The sequence below is a fragment of the Gossypium hirsutum genome, chromosome D10, assembly GCF_007990345.1.
Source record: "Gossypium hirsutum isolate 1008001.06 chromosome D10, Gossypium_hirsutum_v2.1, whole genome shotgun sequence".
Taxonomy (NCBI): Eukaryota; Viridiplantae; Streptophyta; class Magnoliopsida; order Malvales; family Malvaceae; genus Gossypium; species Gossypium hirsutum.
In genome coordinates, this window is record NC_053446.1 from 34,855,606 (window position 1) to 34,879,782 (window position 24,177).

Here is a 24,177-nt window from a genome sequence, read left to right on the forward strand (position 1 = left end):
AAGTACATATGTACCTATCAATCACGTACAACTTTAATATTTTTCTTTTGTTATTCGGTAATTAAATTATAAAAATATATATATATAAATATTGAAAGCAAATTATGAAAGCATAAACCAGAATATCGCTAACCATCAATGACTTCAGCTTTTCCTTTGTTCTTCAATGTACCGATATCATCTTTAACTACGTACGATAAATTCAATTACAAAAATTTATCAATTTCACAATTCAAGAATAAAAACACAACAATTAAACATATATATTTAATTCAATTTGATCTCTCAAATTCTTAAAATCTGAACACTCATATCTCACAATTTACCTGATCAAATTTAAATCTGACTTTATAAATATAGTACAGAGACCTCTCATAACCATTATTTATTATCAAAACTCAAAGTTTTTATCCTATACAATTAGGTCCTTAACAACACATAATTAATCAAATGATTCAAACTTAATTCAAGCTTAATTTGACACTTTTTAATTTACTATAATTTCTAATATATTCTATTATAATCCTAACTAATATTAATATGCATGAGTTTGAATCTTCAACATCAATTGTCTCAAGTTTTTTCCATCAATGGAAATCCATACTAAAACCTTCTAATTCACTAAATTAATCAATGGGTATTGAGTATCATCTACCTAAATCTAATAATTTACCATAAATTGAAGAAAAAACTTACAAATTTGGCCTTAAAAGCTTATGAAAATGGACAAGAAAGCTTGAGAAATGTTTGTTTCATTTCCTTTTTGTTCAGTTGAAAAAGATGATTTTAATTTATTTTTTCACACACACTATTATCTAAACACAATTTACTAATTAACAAATGAGTATTATCAATTTAACTAAAGATGAGTGGAAATCAATGGTTATAAAAATGTCATTCCACTTAAGCTAAATTTAATATTGGTTTAATTGCTAGTATATCCTTAGTTTAATTGTCATTTAAGGCACTTGCTAAATTTAAAATTAATTTTTACTCATTTGATAAATATGCATTTTAGTCCCTATACTATTATTAAGGTTGTGTTCTCCAATGCTTCTCAGATGAGCTTTTCCATTAAAAAGTGCTTTTCCCTAAAAAGCAATAAAGAACAAACGTCAGTGTAGAATATTTTTTTAACTTATTTTAAATGCTTTTTCACAGATGAAAAAGTAGAAATTTTTAGCTTTTTTCAGCCCAAAAGTGCTTTTGACTAGTATTTTACTTTTTTAACCTTACTATTTCTTCTTCCAAATAGACGTTAGAAGACTTTTTAAAAATAAACTAATACAAATGTGTTAAAAGCATTAATTAAAAATAAAAAATATTTTTTTAAATAATACAATTGTGTCAATATCTAATTACAAATATTTAATTATTATATTTAAATATTTAAATATATTTTATATATTATAATTAAATTTAATAAATAATTAATATTAATTACTTAGAAATATTTAAAATTAATATTATATATTAAAATATTAACAATAAGTTATAATAAATTATTTTTTATATTTTTGCTAAAATATCATAATATTAACTAATTTGAACATTATTTAAATACATATTTGTTACTTTATAATATCATGTCTAAAATGGACATTTTATTTCTCAAAAGTACTTTTTGACAGCAATTCCAAACACTCAAATTTTCTAAAAGTACTTCTCAAAAGCACTTCTCAAAGTCACTTTTCCATAGCACTTTTCCACAGCACATTTCAAAAGTATTGTCAAACTAGCCCTAAATCACTTATCTAATTTAATTCCACTTAATTATTCGACTCTACAATCATGTATTCAACATGTAACTATTCGATCCTAATATTTAGCTAACTCAATTTAATACATTCGACCTTAAAATCGAGTTTTTACAAATTTATAGACGTGGAATGCCTCTATTTTAAAAGCTGAAAGCTTTGATTAGGAAGTTTGAGGATCAAATTGATAGAATTTGTAAACGTGAAGGGTTAAATTTATTGAATTATTTAAAATTATGATAAAATTGATAGAATATGTAAGTATTTTGGACTAATGTGTTATTATACCAATTAGAAAAAGGGTTTCCGTTATCAATTTAATAGAGGGTGACCAAAACAAGAACAAATTTAAATGTTAGTGCCTAAATAAAAAAATTTTAAAGTTGGGTGATCAAAACAAGAACGTGAGGATAGTTGAGTGGCCATTTATATAGTTAACCGATACTTTACTATGTCATCACTTTTTGTGATCCCATTGATATTATGTGCATAAAGATTGAAGGAAAAATTATTAGCCAAACATTTTTAATGATAATATTTAGAGATTGCATATACTACCTTCTAAATATACCAGCTAAAATGCTCCAAATAATTATGTGTCCTAGAAGGATAATGTGATAAAAATAAGTCTTGGGCATGCTAGAAGCATGACAAACTAGTTGATTTCATAAAACGAAAAACTCTTCAAAGAAATGAATAAGAAATGAAGATCGCCACATATTAAATAAGACGAGTACTCATGAAGAGTCCCAAAGCTTAACTTTTAATAAGAACCCACAAGAGGTTCAAATACATAAAATTATGAATAGAATGAGATATCTCAATCAATTATGTCATAACTAAATATGATGAAGTTGACAAAAGGAAAATATTATCGACAATGAAAATACATGTAAAACACTTCAATAGTATGGAAAAGTGAGGATTTTGAATGAAAGTATATTTGAAAGCATTGAGAAGAGAATAACTCATTAAAATGAAAGACACTTCTATTATAACTTATAAAATATATCTCGAACCAAAGTCCAAACACCTAAAAGGTGTAAAGCCAACTAGAGTATATGTTAACATAATAGTGAAAAATACAAGTGTACATAGAATTGACTTGTAATACAAACTTTCACAAGACACTTTGTAACACCCCAAAATAAGACCTAGGAGTTTTAGGGGTATTTTAGGGATTTTAACCTTAGAGTGTTGGGAATTTTGTGACATGGTTTATCGATAATGTTTTTGTCTATGGTTTTTAGCTAATTAAATCAATTTTTGAAAATGAGTTTAAGATACCTTTAATTTTGAAATAAGGACTATTTTGTAAAATGGTTCAAATTAGGAGTAGTTATAAAGCAATAATGCCAAAGTTTTAAAATTAATCTATTTTCCCTTCTCATCTTTATAAAACCCACGTTAGATTTCTCCCATACATTTTGGTTGTCATCCCTTGCTTTCCCAAGCTCTTCTCATTCAAGTTTTGATTTCCAAACTCTATTCATTTGATTTCTATAATCCTTCTAGTCATAAACCTCTATAGAAGTTAAGAAAAACACCCAAAAACACACACAAAAAATTATTGATTTCTCCATTCTCAAGCTTTTGGGTTTTTTAGGTTTTCGATCAAACGTTCGATTTTTGTCAACTAAGGTAATGATTCATCTTTCCATTAGTTTTAAATGTTATTTAGTCTTTAAAATCAACTTTTTAGCCATTAAATCGCATGTTTTGAATAAAAACTAGAGATTAACTTGTTAATGATGGTTTCAAAGTGTTTTTCAATTAGTTTTGACATGATTAAGAGGTTTCTAAACTTACTTTGAAGTTTCGTTAAAGATTTGTTAAGTTTTAATGAATTTTTAGAAAATAGCCAAAAACATGTTGAAAAAGTCAATACCATGAATTGAGTAGTTTTGTGTAGTTTAAAGGTTGAGAATTAGTCATAAGTGAATTATAAGATGAACAGAATTGGTTTTAGCTGAAAAGATTGAGTATTGACCAAGACATTTGAGTTTTAAGTTGGCTATGTTAAAGGTTTCAGTTACATGAGAACATAGCTTAGGCTTATGTTTTTGATTGCTTGTGGTGAGTCCTTAGCTGAATTTTGAATGTATTATTGTGTGAATTATTGTGTTGAAGCTTCAGATTCGTTAGGGCCTTCTACAAGTAGAGATAAAGGCAAGGAAAAGCTAGTTTGAGCTTTTGGCTTTTCGGCGAAAGCATAATTTGTGAGTGTTTGGGATAATTACTTGTGGACATGATTCAATGCGCTTTCCAGGAATTTAGCAGTAGCCTAAACCCCTACTCTAAGTTCCAAGTGTAAGCTTTCTATTTCCTTATCTTATTTTGGCAAATTATGTGATAATGTGAATAATTGTGGATTGATTATTATGATGAGATATTGTGTTGTGGGCATGATATACATGCCAAATGATAATGATATGTTAATGATGCAAATGTGTAGCAAAATTGAGCGAAATTTTGGTAAGTATATATGGTTGAATTGTGGAATGTGATATTATTATGACAGGTAATATGTGAGAATAATTGTATGTGATATATGATGTACTGATTTTAATGCACATATATGTGATCGGATATGTGATGACTCAATGAGCATTATTATGGTACTTAAAGTACAATTAAATGTGAATTCGATAAAAAGGCATTGTGTACAAATTGTGATGTTAATTGATGAATATGAACAGAGATGTTGTGCATTAAATCAGTAATTAAAATGTGTAATCTTGGATATTTTAACCTTGTGACCTTATGAGACCATTGGATATAGTTGGCATGCCATAGGATTGTGAGTACTCACCTATATGTGTTTTGTGATTTAGGCGTTGAGGTCCTGAGACATGTTGGAGAGATAAGGGAATGTAAGCTAACCTTCGTTCAATGGGACATGTTTGGTGTGTTGGAGAGTGTTAGTTTGGTGCTTCACTTTTTGGACATGTTTGACTCTATGAGTTTATGTGGTGTGCCGGAGATCTGTGTATTCGATTAGTAGTGGTAGAGCCTACTTTTATGTTTCATAGCCTCAAGTGTCAAATTATCTTAAAATGTATATATGTGCAATGTGATGTACACCTAAATGAGCATGTGGTTGCTATACAAGTTATCATTTAAATGTGATCTTATATGTTGTAATAATACGATGAGAGATGAATGCTAAAACAAGAGAATAATATGGTAAATGAGTCAATTTAAGTTTCATAAAAATGTTAGTATGTTCTTATAGTAAATTGTGTATGTATTTGTGGTTTGGATCGTTTCCAATTTAACTTGTGAATGCATGTGAATATATCAACTAAACTTGTGGATTATTAAAGCATGTATATATTGCTTAGTCTTAAGAATTATTGTTAAATGAATTATATATAAGCGAGTTGAGTGTAATTGCATGTAGGAGTATATGTTAGTTTTATGATTTAATGAAACGTGAATATGATATTTTGACTTGTTTAGAATATGGTTGTAAATGTGTTATAGTATGCTCTTGTTTAGCCTTTGATATTGTGTGTACATTGTGGTTATTTTGATCATTCACTGAGCTTGTTAAGCTCACTCACTCCTTTTAAAACCATTGCGGATTAGTTGTGTGCCGATGTGAACGGTGTGGTTTCCGAGGGATGATCCAAGCAAGTCCTTTTTTGGTATTTTGTAGGTGCTATTGTTGCTTGTTTTCATTTTGGGAATAAGGCAATGTGGTAGACTTTTACTGATATTTGTCATGATGTTTTGGATGCTTCCATAGATTATTTATTCCTAAGTTTATGAGATTTACTTCGTATTATGTTGATTATTGCTCGGACTTACTTTCAGTGTTTGAGACTATTACTACGGCCATTTTGATGTTTATTTGATGATGATATGATAACATGATGATTTGGTACTTGTTGGAATGACTTATATTCTTATGTATGTTGTATTTTTCTAGTCTGAAGTAGAGGTATCGATATTCGTGGTGTAAAAGTGATACCTCTGTGATTTTGAAATATGCAAAAAGTCAAAATTGTAATTTGGTATCGATACCCTATCACGAGTATTAATACTCGGGGTAAATATATTGATACTTTGGCAGAGGTACTGATAATTTTTGAGGTTTGGGCTTTTAAGCGAGAAATAGTAAGCAATTTTCGTACTGATTTTCCATACGGTATCAATACCATGCAAGGAAATATCGATACCCTTATCCTAGTATCGATACCTACGTGACTTGCTTTGGTAATTTTGTTATGTAGTCTAAATGCTTGTTTAATTATTATTATAAGTTTATTTAATGTATGTTTGGCATGTTCTAATGATGATTGATATATGTTTGACTAAAAATTTATAAGATCACTGATAAAGAGGATGATTTATTAATAATGTGACAATTTACTATGAATATGACATGAGACAGTGGTGTAGCATCCTGATATTCAGGCTTAGCGACGGGGCCGGGTATATGGTGTTACACACTTGATTTTGGTTATTAAAAATGGTTAATTTGCAATGGATGTAATAGTCTAGCACTAAATAAAGTTATTTATTTACGTTTAGTCAATTTGTATTCAGTTGATATAAATTATTTGATAATATTATAAAAAAATGAAAATCCCTAAAGGATTGATGCCTAAAGCATAAAACTTCAATTTTGTGGGAAATTATTAAATGTGAATGAGTTTGTTCATGTGTTTTTATTAATTAATATATTTATACATATATAGGTTATTATCATTATTGCTAATATTAATGTATCAAATATCATTAGAGTTCTTGAAGAATTTCTAAGAGAAATAATTATTTGATAGATAAACTTTATAATGAAAGTATATTTAAAAATAAAATTTTGTCTCAAACTAAAGATTAAGGTTTAATAAGGACAAACTGTTACACAATAACATTATAAAGAATTATTATTGAGTATCCAATAGTGTTTATATAATCAAAATTAATCATGTTAACTTTTCATGTAGATTGAAGATATTGAAAAGGAATACAAATGGTCAAACAATAATGTTATAAAATGATGGTCTTGAAGTACAATTTCTTTATGTGCCCAATGCACTCATTGTCTCAGTAATAGTGAATGATACAATACATTATTGTTTGTAAAGTTGTTGGCGACATCTAAAGTATGAGAATACAATTGAATTTTATTGCTATATTGATACATATCAATAAAATTTGTTGTATATGTTGATGATTTATTATTGATAAATAATATCGAACGTCTTAATATTAAATTATAAAGTGATGTTCAAATAAGGGGAGTAAAATACGCAGTGTACTCTTTTTTCTTTTACGGGATTTTATCTAATTGGGTTTTACGTGTAAGGTTTTTAATGAGGTAGGTTTGTCAATTCCTATAAATATGAATATTGTGGCTATTTTACCAAAATAATCTAAAAAATTTTATATTTACAAAAATAACCCAGGTTTAAAAACATTCACCAAAATAACCCGAAATGAACTGTAAAATGGGGTTGTGGCCTGTCAATGGCCGGCACCACCTGATATTTTGGACCCATGATTGCCTGATAATTGTGTCAAACTTAAAAAAAATGAATTTTTTGGTTTTGTCAATGGTCGGAACCAGTGTATTTTTTTTTAAATCGTATATTACTGGTATACAGAAAACCGGAAAAAAAGGGAACAAAATTTTGGGTGTTGGCCTGTCAATGGTCGGCACCCCCTTTATACGAAAAAAAAATTTTGAGTGTTGGTCTGTCAATAATTTTGGGCTGGCCTAACAATGGCTGGCACCCCCTTTCTACAATAATTTTTTTTTACTTTTGGTGTGTCAATGGCCGGCACCAATATACGAAAAAAGTAAAAAAAAATTGTATAAAGGGGGTGCCGGCCATTGCCAAGCCACCCAAAATTTTTTTTTACTTTTTTCGTATTTTGGTGCCGGCCATTGACAGGCCAACACCAGAAAAAAAAATTCGTATAAAGGGGATGCCGGCCATTGACAGGCCAGCACCCAAAAATTTTTTTTTGCCTTTTTTTCCTGTTTTCTGTATACCAGTGATATACGATTTAAAAAAAATACAGTGGTTCTGGCCATTAACAGGCCAGAACCAAAAAATTTATTTTTTTAAGTCTGACACAATTATCAGGCAATCATGGGTCCAAAATACCAGGTGGTGCCAGCCATTGACAGGCCACAACCCCATTTTACTTTTCATTTCGGGTTATTTTGATGAATGTTTTTAAACCTGAGTTATTTTTGTAAATATAAATTTTTTTGAATTATTTTGGTAAAATAGCCAAATATTGTATTATTTTTCCTTCACTAAGATTTTTTTCAACTGAACTTTTTTCTAGTAACGTTTTAATGAAACATCCATTATTTGTTAATGAACATTCAAAGAAGAGTATAATAAATAATATTTTATAAATGTCAATGACTCTGAAAATAATAACCTCTAGTAACCCTAACGAAATTATGAAATTATTATATTGTAATTAAAGCTCAATTTATAAATAGAAACATGAGGAATAAAAAAAAAGTTATGTAATTTATCTTTATAGTATTGTTTCTTCCTATAAATTTATTTTCTTTAGTTTATTCTTTCATTTCATTAATTAATAACACGAGAGCTGGTGAAATTCTAAAAACAGAAAGCAAAGCATAACCGATATTGATTCCGTTAAGGAAACAGAACAGACAGATAGACGATAGTAATTTTGTTCTTTAGCTGTTTTATTTATTTATTAAACAAACGGACACAACCCCCGCGCTTTTCTATCTTCCAAAAACAAAACCCAATCTTCTTCGCCAACTCCAATTAATTCCTTGGTTACTTGCTTCCTTTTATTAATCTCCTCCTTAGAAAATCCATCCTTTTTTTAGCCCACAACTTTTTCCTATTTCTCTTTTTTTTTCTTTTTTTTTTTTTTGCTCTTCAATGGCCTTTTTTTTATCTTTAATTCTTAGAAGAGTTCAATTTTACATCTCTAAAAAAAAGGTCAATTCAACGACACCACCACCTACTTTATGTTTTCTCCCTCTTCTTCCATTTTATAGAATTTAATTCAAAGCCCAGCTTTTCGCCTATATATCTCTTTTAAATAATAAAAAATAAAAATAAAAACTCTGGGTCATTGGGCTCGTCAGCTAATGGCGGAAACTGGGTCCTTCTTTGAATTTTTTTTTCTTTTCTATTTGTAATTATTCAACATAGTTTTACTTGTTTTCATTCGATTGATAATTGATCTACTTTGTTGGTTCCTTTAGTCCTTAGCCGGAGAAATTCGCATATTTATTGTACTTGAGTTCCGTTAATTTAAGTTAACAAACATAGGTTTTAGTTGGGTTTTGGTTGGTTTTTTGTTTTTGGACATACTATAAATATGGATTTGAAAAGTGGAGACGAAGGTGGTGGTGTCAAGACACCAAAGAAATCAGATGATCAGGGAGGAAGCAGGAATCCTAAGCTGAAGGGTACTGGAAGTTTTAGTAGCAAAGATATGATTTTTAGAGCTGATAAAATTGATTTAAAAAGCTTAGACATACAGCTGGAGAAGCACCTGAGCCGGGTTTGGTCTAGAAACGTTGATAACCAAAGGCCTGCAGAGGAGTGGGAGATTGATTTGGCTAAGCTAGATTTAAGACACGTTGTGGCTCATGGAACCTATGGGACTGTGTATCGAGCCACTTACGATAATCAAGATGTTGCTGGTACTTCTCATTTTCCCTTTCCTTAAATCCTACTATTTGCTTCTTCTTTTGCTAGAAGATAGAGAAGATACGTCTTTTGGAACCCATCTTTTATTTATGTTTGAATAAACATGAATTGGTTTTGGTTACAGGCTGCTTACTCATTAGGCATCTGAGAATAAGAATGCATTGTTAATTTCTATGATAATTTAGCGTGCGTTGAGCCTTTTGCTGAATTAAAAACTATACAATAGAAAAAAAACGACTAGAGGTACCATGACCTTTTAAATATAGTAAGGTTTTTTTTTTTAATTTTAATAGTAATGGTATAATCGAGAAACAAATACAAATCTTAAATTAATAAAATTAAATTATTATAGTAGAATCAGTTACACAAACAAAAGTCAACTAACTCAGATTAAAATCTATAAATGACATCAGCATATTGTGGTATTTTAAAATTTACACATCAAATTGTGTATGGTGAATTGTGATGTTGATATTCTAGTTAAGTTGTTGGACTGGGGAGAGGATGGTATTGGTGCAACTGCTGGAATTGCTGCCCTGCGAGCATCATTTCGGCAAGAGGTTGCTGTTTGGCAAAAGCTTGACCATCCTAATGTTACAAAGGTCGAGTTTTTTCTTCTTCTTTGAAATGTTTAGTTGTTGATATCATGAGGACATTGAAAACCTTAATGTTGTCTCCCTTTTCTATAGACAAATTTCTGTTGTATATATATGCTTTTAAATTATGGTTACAGTTTGTGGGGGCCTCAATGGGAACTTCAAACCTCAGAATTCCTTCACAAAATGCTTCAGCTGACAACCACAGTTCCATGCCTTCTAGAGCGTGTTGTGTTGTTGTGGAGTATCTCCCTGGTGGCACACTAAAACAATACTTGATAAGAAATAGGCGAAAGAAACTTGCCTTTAAGGTTGTGATCAAGCTTGCTCTGGACCTGTCTAGAGGGTAAATGGATGCCTCCTATACTTGGTTTGGATAATCTGTAAATAAATGTCTTGTCATGACATCATATATACTTTTTACGTAGTGCAGTCTGAGCTACCTACACTCGAAAAGAATTGTACATCGTGATGTCAAAACAGAAAACATGTTACTCGATGCTCACAGAAATCTCAAAATTGCTGATTTTGGTGTTGCTCGTGTTGAAGCTCAGAATCCAAGGGACATGACTGGTGAAACTGGTACTCTTGGATACATGGCCCCAGAGGTATGATTTTATAAATCTTAAATAGAATCATAACGTATTGCACAACTGTTTCAGATTGATTTACAACAATTAATTCTTAACTTTTTTTTGAAAGTATTCATCGTGTATGTTATTACCTCATAAAAACATAAAAAAATTCAAAAGACTATCAAGTTTTTAAATTTTTAATAAAAATACAAATTTTCTTTAAAACATTCTAAAATAATTTTAAGAAAGCAAAATAAATTTTAAAAATATTAAAATTTTTGAAAAATTATAAAAATTATTTATTTAATTTTAATTATAATATATATTTATTATAGTTTATGCTATCTATTTTGAAACTGAACCCAATTTGTGGTAACTATTAACTGTCCTATTTTATCAAACATGAGTTTTACATTTTGAATATTAAATTTAAGGTGCTTAGAAATGTATCAAGGTTGAAAAGTTATGGAAAAGTATTTTTAAAAAGTTTAATAGTGTTTATCATTATTTTTAAAAGGTGTTTTTGAAAATAAAATGTTTACTTTAAACATTATGTTATGAATAAAAAATTTTAATAAAGATATATTGAAAAGTAAATTTGGCTAAAATTCTAATTTAAAAAGATAGTTGTTTTTGGTTTCACCTCATGGTTTGAATTTAAAACCACCGACCTCAATAGTGAATTGGGCCAAAGTGTTTGAAAGAACATTATGGTGTTATCAGAGAGCCAGTGTCTTATTTTCTTTTGTCTTGAGTATCTTTTTATGTTTGATTTTTATAGAAGACTAAAAACAATAAAATATTTACATATTATATAATTAAAATTATATAAACTATTTTTAAAATTTTTAAAATTTTAATAACCTTATTCTTTTAACTTCTTTAAATAATTTTTTATGTTTTTTTTTTATTTTTATCTTTTAGAGGTTTTAATTTTAGATTTTAATTATTTAATAATGTTCTATATAAGATAAAATATTTTCACATGAGCAATGAAATATAGATAGATCACTACGAGGGCTACCATATCAAATATCTAAAGCAATTTCTATTGAAACCACTAAATTGTATCAAAATTTATTGAATTTAATTAAAAATAAAAGACTATAAATACAAAGAATAATAGCATCGTTATTACGGGAACATATAATCTAAATAAATTTTATTTTATTTTATTTTATTAATTTTAAGGGTTGAAATGAGGTAACACAATTTAAATTCATATTAAATAATGTCTAATCATAACTTTAACCACCGTTCTATACATACACATAATTTATGTTTGACTTAATCATTTTGATACATGTACTATTTTTATTAGTTTAGCTCCTTTACTCTATTTTACTTCTCAGTTTGATCATTATATTTTCATTTTGTATACCCCGTCACCCATCTCTATATTTTCATTAAAAAATAAAATTAAAACATCCAATGACACACTGATACGTATCAATGAAAGTTAAAAAAAATCTTAAATATTAAAAAATGTCAGAAAATATTTTAAAAAATAATAAAAATCATAAAAAATTTGGAGCTCCCCTCAAAATTAAAATTATTAAAAAATAAAAAACTTAATCAATTTCTGAAAACTGTAAAAATTTATTTTTAAAAATGCAGCGAAACTTAAAAACAATTAAAAAATTTAAAAAATTCATAAAATTTTAAAAAAATTGTTGGTTTAGAATTCTATATATATATAATCTTAGAATCTTACGAAAATTTTAATAATTTTATGATATTTTTTAAAAGTTCTATGAATTTTTAAATTTTTAATAAAATTATTTATATTTTAAAGGAGTTGTGAGTTTTTTAGTTAAAAATATCATAAAGTTCATTAAGAAGGGATTAGAGACCTCTCAATAAAAGAAGGCCAAACGAATTTTTTTGAGCATTTGACTTAGGTTATGAGAGTATGAATATTTTTTTTTCTTTTTTCCAAAAAAAGATGAGGTTTAGTGTCTAGTTGATTTGCTGATTCATGGATCCATTTGACATTCTAATTATTCCATACATTATAATTTCATACATAGACGTAACTTTTAATTAATCATTTTTCTCAAGTCATACAAGGAGCGAGAAAACTTCTTATATGTTTCTATGTTGCATTATTTAACTACATCTATCCTGGTGAGCCAATTTTAAAATAATTTTATGGTTTTTTTGCTAAAAACCTCAAAATTCATTTAAAATATAAAATATTTCATTAAAAATATAAAAAAATCTTTGAAAATTTTACATATATAATAAAATTATTTAAAATTTTCATAAAATTTTAAGATTTTCTAAAAACCTAGAATTCCAAACAAAATATTTTTAAAAATTTTATGAAAAATTTAAAATTGGTTTAAAATTTTTCTTACTTATAATTTTAAAAACATTTTTTTACAATTTTCAAAAAATAGATTATGATTTTTTTAATTTTTTTAATAATTTTCCAAGCTTTAGATTTTCTTTTTTTTATGATTATTTAAAATATCTGATATTTTAAAAAAAGTTAAGGTATTCTTTTATTTAATTGACGTGTGGCAATGCGTCATTGGAAGATTTAACTTTTTTTTAAAATATATAAGTGGGTAATGGGATGTAGAGAATGAAAGTATAAAGGCCAAATTGATAGAAAAAAATTTAGTACAAATATCAAAATGATAATTTAACTATGATTCTAAATCCAAAAGAAATATCAATCCATTCTATTTTTATTTTGTCGAAAATGATACACTAACGGAATTATAGATGATGCATCCACTTGATACCTGTGGGGTCTCTCTTAGTGAACACGTAATACTATTAGTTTCCAATAGAAATGAAGACTCAAATTGGTTTTCAACTTTGCTATGAAAAATTAAGAAGAGAGGAAATGCGGACTTTTCAAAACACCCCCGGTCCTTTGCATTCCATGTTAAACCCGAAAGCTAACCCAATCATTTTGTAGGTTCTTGATGGCAAGCCCTACAACAGGACATGTGATGTCTACAGCTTTGGCATTTGTTTGTGGGAGATTTATTGCTGTGATATGCCTTATCCAGATCTTAGCTTTGTCGATGTGTCATCTGCTGTTGCTCGACAGGTTAGTATGCATGTGTGTTATGCTCTATATGTGCTCACATAGTTCATTAAACGATTGAATCTATCGTGGGAGTTAAGCTAAGCGCTATACATGGTTTATTACCAGAATTTACGACCAGAGATCCCGAGGTGCTGCCCGAATTCTTTAGCAAGCATCATGCGGAAATGCTGGGATGCGAATCCAAAGAAACGTCCTGACATGGATGAGGTAGTGAGAACGCTAGAAGCTGTTAATACAAGCAAGGGCGGAGGGATGATACCCGATGACCATACGCCAACTTGCTTCTGCTTGCTCCCTACTCGTGGTCCATGATTCTATTCTATTCCATTTTAGGTTAAAATATATCATAAGTCCTTATACTCTTCAAAAATTTAGAATTTAGTCCATGTACTTTTCTTTTTAGGAATTTCATCCCTCTATTTTTCAAATTTCGAAATTCAGGTTCAACTGTCAAAACTAATACATTTTTTTGATTAAATTTTTTAGTGTGACGTTTTGAAAAAAAATACTCACTTATTAGTCATGCAACTAAAAAATGGCGTTGCAATGAATCTAAGTTTAAAAAACAATAATTGTACTATTGTTAACAGTAGGATCTAAATTTTGAAATCTAAAAAAGTAAAAAATTAAATTCTTTAAAATAATAGTATAAGGACTAAAATTTAAGTTTTTAAAAGTACAAGGACTTATGACATATTTTAACCACTATTTTACTATATTTTATTTATACTCTTGGATTTAAAAATGGAGTCCTATACGATAAGTTCTTGGTATGTATTGTGTAACTCCCACATTTTTAAGTTTAACTGCCCCATTGATATTCAATTAATGACATTCTTTCAATTTGATTGTTGTTCTACGTAATTACTACCCAAAACTCTTTCTCTAAAAGTAATAAATAAAACTCTAGTAGCATTTTCTTAATAAAAAACGAATTTATTTACTTAAAATACTTTCTTAGTTAAATAGATTAGGTTACTCATCAAAACTCAAAGATTTACCTAATATTTAATATAATCTTAACAAGGATATTAAATTTGAAAATTATGTTTGGGAATTTTTTGAGAAAAATATTTTCTAATTTTATGCTATTTTTTATTTTTAGAAAATATTTTTCAGTATTTAATTTTTGAAAGTTGAAAGCATGTTAAATGGAAATGAAAATTGTTTCAACACAAAATTATGGGAGTTGCTTGATATGGCGGTTCACATTGAGAAATTGCGGATACCCATTTGTCTTGGTGGTTGGATGGTGCTTAAATTGTGATCTAAGCAATGTTCCTGCTGGTTACTCTCTTCCTTCCTTTTATTGTGACAATCTATTTTATAATGGTATTCAAAATAGTAGTTTCGAAATCTCATTTTTGATGAGTGAGTTTGTAAATATTATTATTTAATATTTAAGAGTTAGTATAAATTTTAATAAGGACTAAATTGTAAAAATAGTAAAAGAGAGTCACTATAGATTTTTAAGTATCTTAAGGGTCAAAATAACAATTGAACCATTATCCTATTATAGATAGTGGAATTTGATGGTGGAGTCCACTATGTTTTATTAATAGTTTTATTAGGTTGAGTTAATCATGTTTTAAGTTAAATTAAACAAGATTAATTAACCTTAATCAAAGTATATAAGGGTGGTAATGCTTATCATCTTTGTTTTCCTTTTATATAAGGGTGAGAAAATAATTTTGGGAACTCAATGTATTCGGTCTCTAATTGGTAAGCCATTTTAAGTTCGTTTATTGTAATTTATATGTTTTTAAGGTCTTGGGAGCGTGATTTAACCAGCTCGTGTACCAATTTGTAAAACTATTAAGGTTTTTAAAACTTCCCATTGTTGAATGCTTGTTGAATTTTGTGTTAATTTTTTAGATTTTAAGCTTAAAAGTGAAAAAGGATTAATTTGTAAAGTGAAAGTTGTTAATTTTGAATATAGGGAATAATGTATAAAGAATTTGAAATTGATGTTTAATTTCTGTAATTTTAGATATTAGAGGGCTGTAGAAGGATGAAATTGAGATTGGTTTCAAAACTGAAGCTCAAATTTAAAAGTTATAACAAATTCAATTTTAGGAATTAAATTGAATAAATGCAAAATTTTAGGGAACATACGAAAAATGAAATTGAACTATCGTATGCATAAAATAGAATGTTATAAATTATTTGGAATTGATAATTGAAATAAATTATTATTATAGATCGGGAACTAAACCAACTGGAAAATAATCGAGGAAAAGGAAAAACTGCATATTAGTCCCAGAGATCTTGTTATTGCAATTTTTGCCAGGTAAGTTCATATGGTGTAATTATATGTAATATTGGTATAAATATGTTTGAATTATTAAATTGTTTGTGTGTAAATGTAATTTTGAATTTGTTACAATTTGGTACAAAAAACTGAGACATGGACTAAATTGTAAAGAAATATTTTATGATGGGATGATATGTATATGATGATACTAAAGTGACTTAAATGTTACGAATACATTGTTAATTCCCACGTGAAATTAGTAAACGATTAGGATATGATTGACATGTCAATAGGGTTAGTTGCACGCTTGTACAAGTTTAGTACTTTTGTCCTCTCTGTTCAGCACTTCGGTGCTCTCTACTTAGCACTCTTGTGCTCTCTGTTTAGCACTACAATGCTCTTTAGTGTGGTGAAGTTACCCGTGTATTCAAGTTTATTTACTAGAGTTGTAACATCCTTTTGCCCGACAATTCGATCAATGAACTGTGGTGTTACTGGAATAACTGAGGTCGATACGCAAAAACAGGAAAATCAAGGTTTCATTTCTCAAGTTATACAGATAGATGGTAGACAGCGAACGAGTCATGAATGACGCTTAGTGAACTTGAATTTGTGACACAAGCCAAAAGCAATAATATGAATACGTAATATCAATTATAGAATGAAATTTGATGTTCAGCGAAATGCCACATTTGAACAGCTTATACAAAAGAAAACTAGACTTGGGTGCGAACTAGACTCATCAAAGTATAAAATAAAACTATAAGTTGGCCAAACCTATGAACTACCCCAATATGTACATGTTACAAAATTTAAACAAAGAAGTGGCTGACAAATGAGGCTGCGGTCTGGCTGAGTCCTCTTTTTTTTTTAAGTTCAAAGTGTGACCTAAGGTATCTGAAAAAAGAATGAAGGAAATTGGGTAAGTTCAAATTGAACATAGTGAGTTCCGGGAATTATAACCTTCTAATCGAAGGTTAATAAATTGATAAAAGAAAGTAGATCTTTCAAGCATAACATGTGAACAACCAAAACACACAAACATGCTAGTCACATCTACCATTTCAAGTTGCGTACATTTAGCACGCCAAAAGCTAACAAGATAGAAAGCCAACTTAGTAGAGGAACTTGTAACACCCTTTATGTAACAGCCTATACCCGATTTAGTTGCCTGATTGGCCCGTTATACACGTGGCACAATATGATTGGCCTTTTATATACGTGGCATAATCTGATTGGTAGAAATTAAAAATTTAATAGTGTTAGTCAGGTATCTAAAAAAAGCACTAAATTGGCTTACGGTTTCCAAGTTTAGGCACCAGTTAGGTCCAAAAAAAGTTTAGGTAACAAGTAGGTACAAGTTGCCAAGTTCGGGTACCTCCGTATATATTAACCCATTGTATAAAGAAAAAGAGTTAATATGTAGTGTCGAAACCATTTTGAAAAACAAAAATTTAGTTGTCGACTTAAAAAAAACAAAAATTGGAGTCGCCACCGATCCTTGATTGAAGTGTGATCGGCTCACCTTAAAAAAATAATTTTGGTCTGCGAAATTTGAGAAAACAGGTTCGGGAGTCAGTTACGCACGAGGAAGGATTAGCACCCTCGTAACGCCCAAAATCGGTACCAAATTGATTATTTAATGTCTTAGTGTCGAAAATTTGAAAAGATTTTAAAAGTAAACTTTTAACTCGAATGAATTAAAAATAAGACATCCTAATTTCAAAGAAATAAAACATCACACCCAGTGAGTTAGGGCACAATATTTTTAAATCTTCAAAATCAAGTTTATCTTTTGATCTTAAAAATTCTTATTTCGAGAAGATAAAATGTCATGACCAGTAAGTTAGGACCCGATATTTTTGGATTCCCGAGAATAAACTTTTATTTGAAAATTGTGAATTTATTGCAAAATAAATACTTGGCTTTCTAAATTCATCAAAAAAAAGATCACAATCCAGTAAGTTAGGACACGATCTTTCTCGAGAACCATGAATGCCAAATATTTTGAAAATTTATAAAATATGAGGATTTTAACGCTAAGGAAACCAAAATATATTTTCTTTAAAAGTATGATAAAATGTTAATGCATATATATATGTATACAAAAACCATGAAAATGAATCAATAATAATAAGATATATAAAATATGCACATACATTTTAAAATAATAAACATAAAAAATGTATAAATATAATATATTAGTAAATTATGAAAATATGAAAAAATATATATAAAAAAACATGTGAACAATATTTTTATAATAATTTTGAATAGTGTATAAATATGTACATTATAAAAGAAATATATATATAGAATTAAAAATATGGAAAATATATAAATACTATAAAGTGATAATGTATGTACGTATATATAAAAACTATGAAAATAAAAAAAATGTAATAATAATAAAATATGTATATGATTTAAAAACATTTAAAATATATACGTAAAATATATATTATAAAACACATATGCATATATACACGTAAGTATAATAATAATTACAATAAATAATAATATAATAATAGTGAAAAAAAATGACAAAAGGACTAATTTATATTTTAGTTAAAAATTCGGGATAAATTTGAAATAGATAAAATACGAATGGACCATTTAGAACACGCAATCAACGGTGGAGGACCCAAAGAGAAATTTACCCAAACATCCCAAACATTGCACAACAACATGGACCGAATTGAAAAATAAATAAAACGTGTAGTTAAAATTGCAAATATATAAAAAGAATAATTAAACAAACTTCATAAAAACTGAGGACTCAACGCGCAAATTTCCCATCAAGGGCCAAAACACGCAGATCCATAGCCATTAAACGGCATTGTTTTAATATACTGCATAAAAAACCATTTAAAACTTGTTTTAAAACAAAATTAGGTCACTTTTCTTTTTGTTTGAAAATACAACAGCAGACTCAGCCCCCCCTCCGCCGTTTCAGACTTCGACGAAACGAGGACGCCCTCCTACGACCCTCATGACGGTAAGTCCTCCTTTCTTTCTCCTTTTTCGTTTATCTTCAAAACAAGGGAAAAAAAATAAAAGGAACAAAACAGTGAAAAGAAAAGAAAAATGGAGTCGACTAATTACCTTCCAAATAGTTTTTTTGATTGTTCTTTGTTTGTATTTCAGTCTTTCACTACAACAATCGTCTAACCCCCATTACAAATTGAAATCAGCCTTTTATATCCGAGCCGCACCCCCCAAAATATAATAAATCTCCTAAAAATAAAATAAAATAAAATAAAAAAATCTCTAAATAAATAAAACTACTTCCTCTTATTTCCTGCCTCTACTGCCATTTTGATCAATTTTTCGCAGGTATGGAGATCGTGGAAGACGTGCGAGCAATGTCATGGGATAATAAACAGTTGCTGAACGTGGGTGGTTGCGGCCGAAACCATCAGCCTCCTAGGATTTCTGTGACTTAGAAAAATTTGGGCTGTATAGGGTTATTGGTTTGGGCTTTATTGGGCCTCATGTATTTGGTTTGTATTTGGCCAAATGTGGGCTGTAAACAGTTTTGGGCCCCGGGCAATAATTAGGTATTACATGTAGTTTGTCACTTGAATTTGGCCAAAAGTACCAAATTGGTACCTAAACTTTTTTTTGTACGTGGTTGGTACTTGAATTTGTTTTCCATCACTTAGGTTGGTACCTCCGCACTAACATCATTAGTTTGTGCATAGGCTGACTCGAAAAAATAGAAAAAAAAAATTTGAATTTCGAGTTAAACGAATCGAGTTATTCGAATCAACTCGAATTTTTTTTTCGAATTTCGAGTTCGAATCGAATTGAGTTTTTGAATTCGAATAACTCGAATAATTCGAATATCAAACTATAATATTTTACATTTTTACCCCAAACTCTCAAACTTTTTTACTTTTCCCTCAAAACTTTTACTCCTTCCCACTTTCCCCCCAAAACTTTTACTCCCCTCCCAACCCTTTAATCTACCCAAAATCCATTTCCCACCAAAATTTTACTCTCCTATTTATTTTTTCTCAAAATTTTACTTCCCAAAACTATCAAAATCTTTTATTTTCGCCCAAAATTTTTACTCCTTCCCACTTTTCTCCTAAAACTTTTATTCACTTCCCATCCCACCTTCCATCTATCCCAAACCTTCACCCTTCAATTTTTTTTAAATATTTTTCCTTTAAAATTTTACTCTCTCTATTTACTTTCCCTCAAACTTTTATTCTCCAAAACTTTTTATTTTTCTCTTAAACTTTTACTTATCACCCTTAACTCTCAAATAAAAAATTAAAATTATCTAAAAAAATCACTAAACATAAATAGTAATAATTTTATTTATATCTACTATTTATATTATTAAATTAAATTTCACATTTTATATTATTTATATTATTGAATTGTTTAGTCATATTGAATATTTATATTAAAATTGAATTATTAATTATGCCATAAAATATTCGTGTTAAAATTTTATATTGGTATCAATTTCAAATTTTATTTTTAAAATAACTTTTATTAAAAAAATTATATTTTTACATTTAATATATTTTTTAATTCTAAAATACATAGTGACAAGAATCTGAAGATAATTGAAACAACTAAGCAAGCAAAGAAGCTAACCAATATATAAAAAATTAATAAATAAATTATGAAGTGATAAAAGTTAATAAAAAATTTGATTAAGTGGACAAATTTTATTACGATGAATGATAATGGTTACAAGGACCCAAAATTATTTTTTAAAATTTAACTCGAACAAATATATTCGATTCGATTCGATTCGAATTCCATCTCACTCGACTCGATTCGAGAAAACTTCAAATATAGTTAGGATGATAAAATGAGATTCGAAAACTCGATTAACTCGAAAATTTTCGATTCGATTCGATTCGATTCGATTCGATCGAATGCTCACTCCTATTTGTGCTGATGTGACATTGATGACCAATTTTATAGTGACACGTGGGAATCTATCAGTATGACACGTGGTATACATAAATTAAAAATATTTTAAAAAATATAAAATTAATTTTAAAAAGTAGAAGTTATTGAGCAAGCTCAAATACCAACTAGATGCTTTTTAAACAAGTTCATATACCATCTAGTTAACTTTGGACAAGTTCAGGGGTGAATTATATTTGAACTCTTAAAAAATTAACGATGTTAACAAATTGAAATAATGTGTGACAGAATACAAATTCAACTTCCAACTAAGTAAAAAAAAGAATTTAGATATAACTAAATATTTTTAGAGAAATTTAAAAGATAAATTAAGTATTAATCCAAAGGAGAATTATAGTTTATAAATAAATTTTTATTAAAGAAATTGAAATTGAAATTGAGATGTACACCGAATTTCAAGACTACTTTTTTAAATTGGATAGGAGACGATTCAATTAAAATTAAAAATTCCAATAAAACTAAAAGGCCCCAAATCTACAATTAAATGGGTTTAAAATTTTAATCGAATCGATTTGGATTTGCTGAAAAGACCAATACCTCTCAGTGAGCGACTAAAAGCCCAAAAGTGTTTATTCCTATATAAACCCATACATAAAACTAGGGTTTTAAGCACTGAAGAAGTTGTAGCTCCAGCGGCCGTTTGCATATCGTAGCTAACCTGCAAAGTTTCGACAATGGCTGTCGGGTGCTCATTTTTCTCTCTTTAATCTTTCCCATTATTAATACATATATCTTGTTTCTTTTCCTTTATCTGATGTGTGTGATTTTTGGGTTCTTTCTCTGTGTTGTAATATAGGAAGAACAAGAGGATTTCCAAGGGAAAGAAGGGAGGAAAGAAGAAGGCGTGAGTATTATTTTACAATTTCATTTTAGCTTTAATCATGTTTCGTGTATTTTAGAAAGAGATGTTTGTTGAGTGTTGATTTTTTATTTTTGGTTGGGTTTTCTTTAGGGCTGATCCATTTGCTAAGAAGGATTGGTATGATATCAAGGCTCCATCAGTTTTTACTACCAGAAATGTTGGGAAGACTCTTGTTACCCGTACTCAGGGTACCAAGGTACGTTTTCTTCTTTTAACTTGTTATTTACTTTCACTGTTTTGAAAATGATTGCTCTGTATTGTATATAAGCTTCTTGGATATTTTGAACATGAGTGAAAATTTTGTTTCATTCAGACTCTCCGCGCATTGTATACTTGTTCTAGTGTTATGACATTTCCATCTTTCCTGGAAATGATGATAGCGGAGTTTAATGTTATGTTGATCGTTCCTGCTATTTGATGTTTTGCTATGTTGTTAATTAAATGAGGAATTCCATCTTTGAGCTGAGGGTTATGTAGTAGGTAATGGTTGTTAAGCTGAAATGTTGAATAGTCATTTCTTTTTCATCTACTAAACTTATAGAAGCCTAATATGTTCCATTATCAAGCAAAATGGAATTTGAACACTTGGGAGTTCTAACTTGAAATGTGTTTTTTTACTGACAGATTGCTTCAGAAGGACTCAAGCACCGTGTGTTTGAGGTCTCACTGGCTGATCTTCAAGGAGGTGATGAGGATCATGCTTACAGAAAGATTCGTTTGAGAGCTGAAGATGTTCAAGGAAAAAATGTTTTGACCAACTTTTGGGTATGATAAATATAATTTATCTTTGGTTACTTCATTTTTTCATTGTTGTTTCTGTTCATAAATTAACCAAGTTGCTTTATTTCCCATTCTGAATATCCAGGGAATGAATTTTACAACTGACAAACTGAGGTCATTGGTGCGTAAATGGCAAACTTTGATTGAAGCTCATGTGGACGTAAAGACAACTGACAGTTACACTTTGAGAATGTTCTGCATCGGGTTCACTAAGAGACGACCAAACCAGGTTAAAAGGACTTGTTATGCACAGTCCAGCCAGATTAGACAGGTTCTGTCCTGTTCTCTGATAAATATTTAAATTTGCAACAGAATTTTTTTACTCATATATCTTTATACCCATTGAAACTTCAGCGATCAGTTGTTTATAATGTATTTATGCTTTCTTTGATTGATCAATTCCACGATGACTCTAGTGAAGTTGCTTTGTTTTTCAGATACGCCAAAAAATGAGAGAGATAATGACTGCTCAGGCAACATCCTGTGATTTGAAGGAATTGGTTCAAAAGTTCATTCCTGAGATGATTGGAAAAGAAATTGAAAAGGCAACATCTAGCATCTATCCTTTGCAGAATGTTTTCATTCGCAAAGTCAAAATCTTGAAGGCTCCCAAGTTTGATCTTGGAAAGTTGATGGAGGCATGTTACTAAAACCCATTCTCTGCCTTATGACTGTATTTTTATAGCTGAATAAGATATCAAAGTATCTCTATAGCATGCCTGATTAGTTTCTCTTTTATTTTTTTTTTCATTCGTTTAGGTTCACGGTGATTACTCTGAAGATGTTGGTGTGAAATTAGAGAGGCCAGCTGATGAGACAATGGCTGAGTCTACTCCAGAAGTTGTTGGAGCTTGAACTTATTAATGCTTTTTCTTCTTTACAGAGTTTTGTTGATCATTTTTGTTTTTGAGAACTTGAGTAGAGAATTGCTTCATGGTTTTGGTGTTAAAGATGATTTTTCAACTTAATATTGAGTGGACAATCTGTTACACCTTCGACATTTCTATTGGTATGTAGCTTATATACAATTAGTGTTACTGATAAAACTAGTGTTGGATCCTTTTAAAAAATCAAGTTAATTGCTAAAGAATCAGGTGAAATTCTCCAGTAGATGGGTTTATGGGTTAGTCTAGCATTGCAATGTGAAAGTGTTTTTTCAAAAGTTTTAAGACTTAGATTAATCTATTTATTTATTTAATCACATGAGTTTATTCATGTTTTTATTTTGATCACTTATTTTTAAAAATTGGTTATTTTAGTTGTAAATTTTAATCACTTTTATTAGATAAGTTATCAATTTTAGTTATTTTATAGTTAATTATCTTTGGTTGGTAGATGAAATGTTGACATGGCAATTTTTAACAAATTTGATTTTAATTTTACAAATTTTACATATTTAACTTTTAATATTTGCATATTTTTTGTCAATTTATTTTAAATTCTAAAATTCATAATTTTAAAAATTAATGATATATTGTTTATTATAACAAGAAAAATATAAAATATTTTAAATATATTTAAAATTCTTAATCTGAAATGTATGTTTCCTAAATTTATGTTTTTTTAAAATTTATAATGCAATTATATATCTTTTGATTTTTTTAAATTTTTGTTTGAGTCTTAGTTTTATTGGTATGAACATTGTTATCAATGTAGG

General features: G+C 28.8%; 2 protein-coding genes and 1 long non-coding RNA gene across 3 annotated transcripts; all 3 read left to right on the top strand.

Annotated features, from left to right (window-relative positions):
- Window positions 1-8,647: 8,647 nt before the first annotated feature.
- On the top strand, window positions 8,648-14,510 carry LOC107916097 (serine/threonine-protein kinase STY13). Its single transcript, XM_016845264.2, has 6 exons — window positions 8,648-9,423; window positions 9,911-10,032; window positions 10,164-10,372; window positions 10,460-10,634; window positions 13,534-13,668; window positions 13,774-14,510. The coding sequence occupies exons 1-6, from the start codon at window positions 9,096-9,098 to the stop codon at window positions 13,978-13,980; spliced, it is 1,176 nt and encodes a 391-aa protein (XP_016700753.1). The 5' UTR covers window positions 8,648-9,095; the 3' UTR covers window positions 13,981-14,510.
- A 4,040-nt stretch (window positions 14,511-18,550) lies between these two features.
- Window positions 18,551-19,551, top strand: LOC107915842 (uncharacterized). The gene is made up of 2 exons (XR_001689293.2): window positions 18,551-18,920; window positions 19,259-19,551. It is a non-coding gene; the product is annotated as an uncharacterized lncRNA (long non-coding RNA).
- Window positions 19,552-21,392: 1,841 nt separating this feature from the next.
- Window positions 21,393-23,520, top strand: LOC107914996 (40S ribosomal protein S3a). Its single transcript, XM_016844080.2, has 7 exons — window positions 21,393-21,563; window positions 21,675-21,722; window positions 21,831-21,936; window positions 22,365-22,505; window positions 22,606-22,791; window positions 22,958-23,158; window positions 23,280-23,520. Exons 1-7 carry the CDS (start codon window positions 21,553-21,555, stop codon window positions 23,373-23,375), a joined length of 789 nt encoding a protein of 262 aa, XP_016699569.1. The 5' UTR covers window positions 21,393-21,552; the 3' UTR covers window positions 23,376-23,520.
- Window positions 23,521-24,177: the final 657 nt, after the last annotated feature.

Coding starts and splice junctions, on each gene's coding strand:
- LOC107916097 (XM_016845264.2), top strand. CDS start 9,096: ATGGATTTGAAAAGTGGAGACGAAGGTGGTGGTGTCAAGACACCAAAG. Junction 9,424..9,910: donor CGATAATCAAGATGTTGCTG/GTACTTCTCATT, acceptor TTGATATTCTAG/TTAAGTTGTTGGACTGGGGA. Junction 10,373..10,459: donor GCTCTGGACCTGTCTAGAGG/GTAAATGGATGC, acceptor TACGTAGTGCAG/TCTGAGCTACCTACACTCGA.
- LOC107914996 (XM_016844080.2), top strand. Junction 21,723..21,830: donor AAGGGAGGAAAGAAGAAGGC/GTGAGTATTATT, acceptor GGTTTTCTTTAG/GGCTGATCCATTTGCTAAGA. Junction 22,792..22,957: donor AGTCCAGCCAGATTAGACAG/GTTCTGTCCTGT, acceptor TTTGTTTTTCAG/ATACGCCAAAAAATGAGAGA.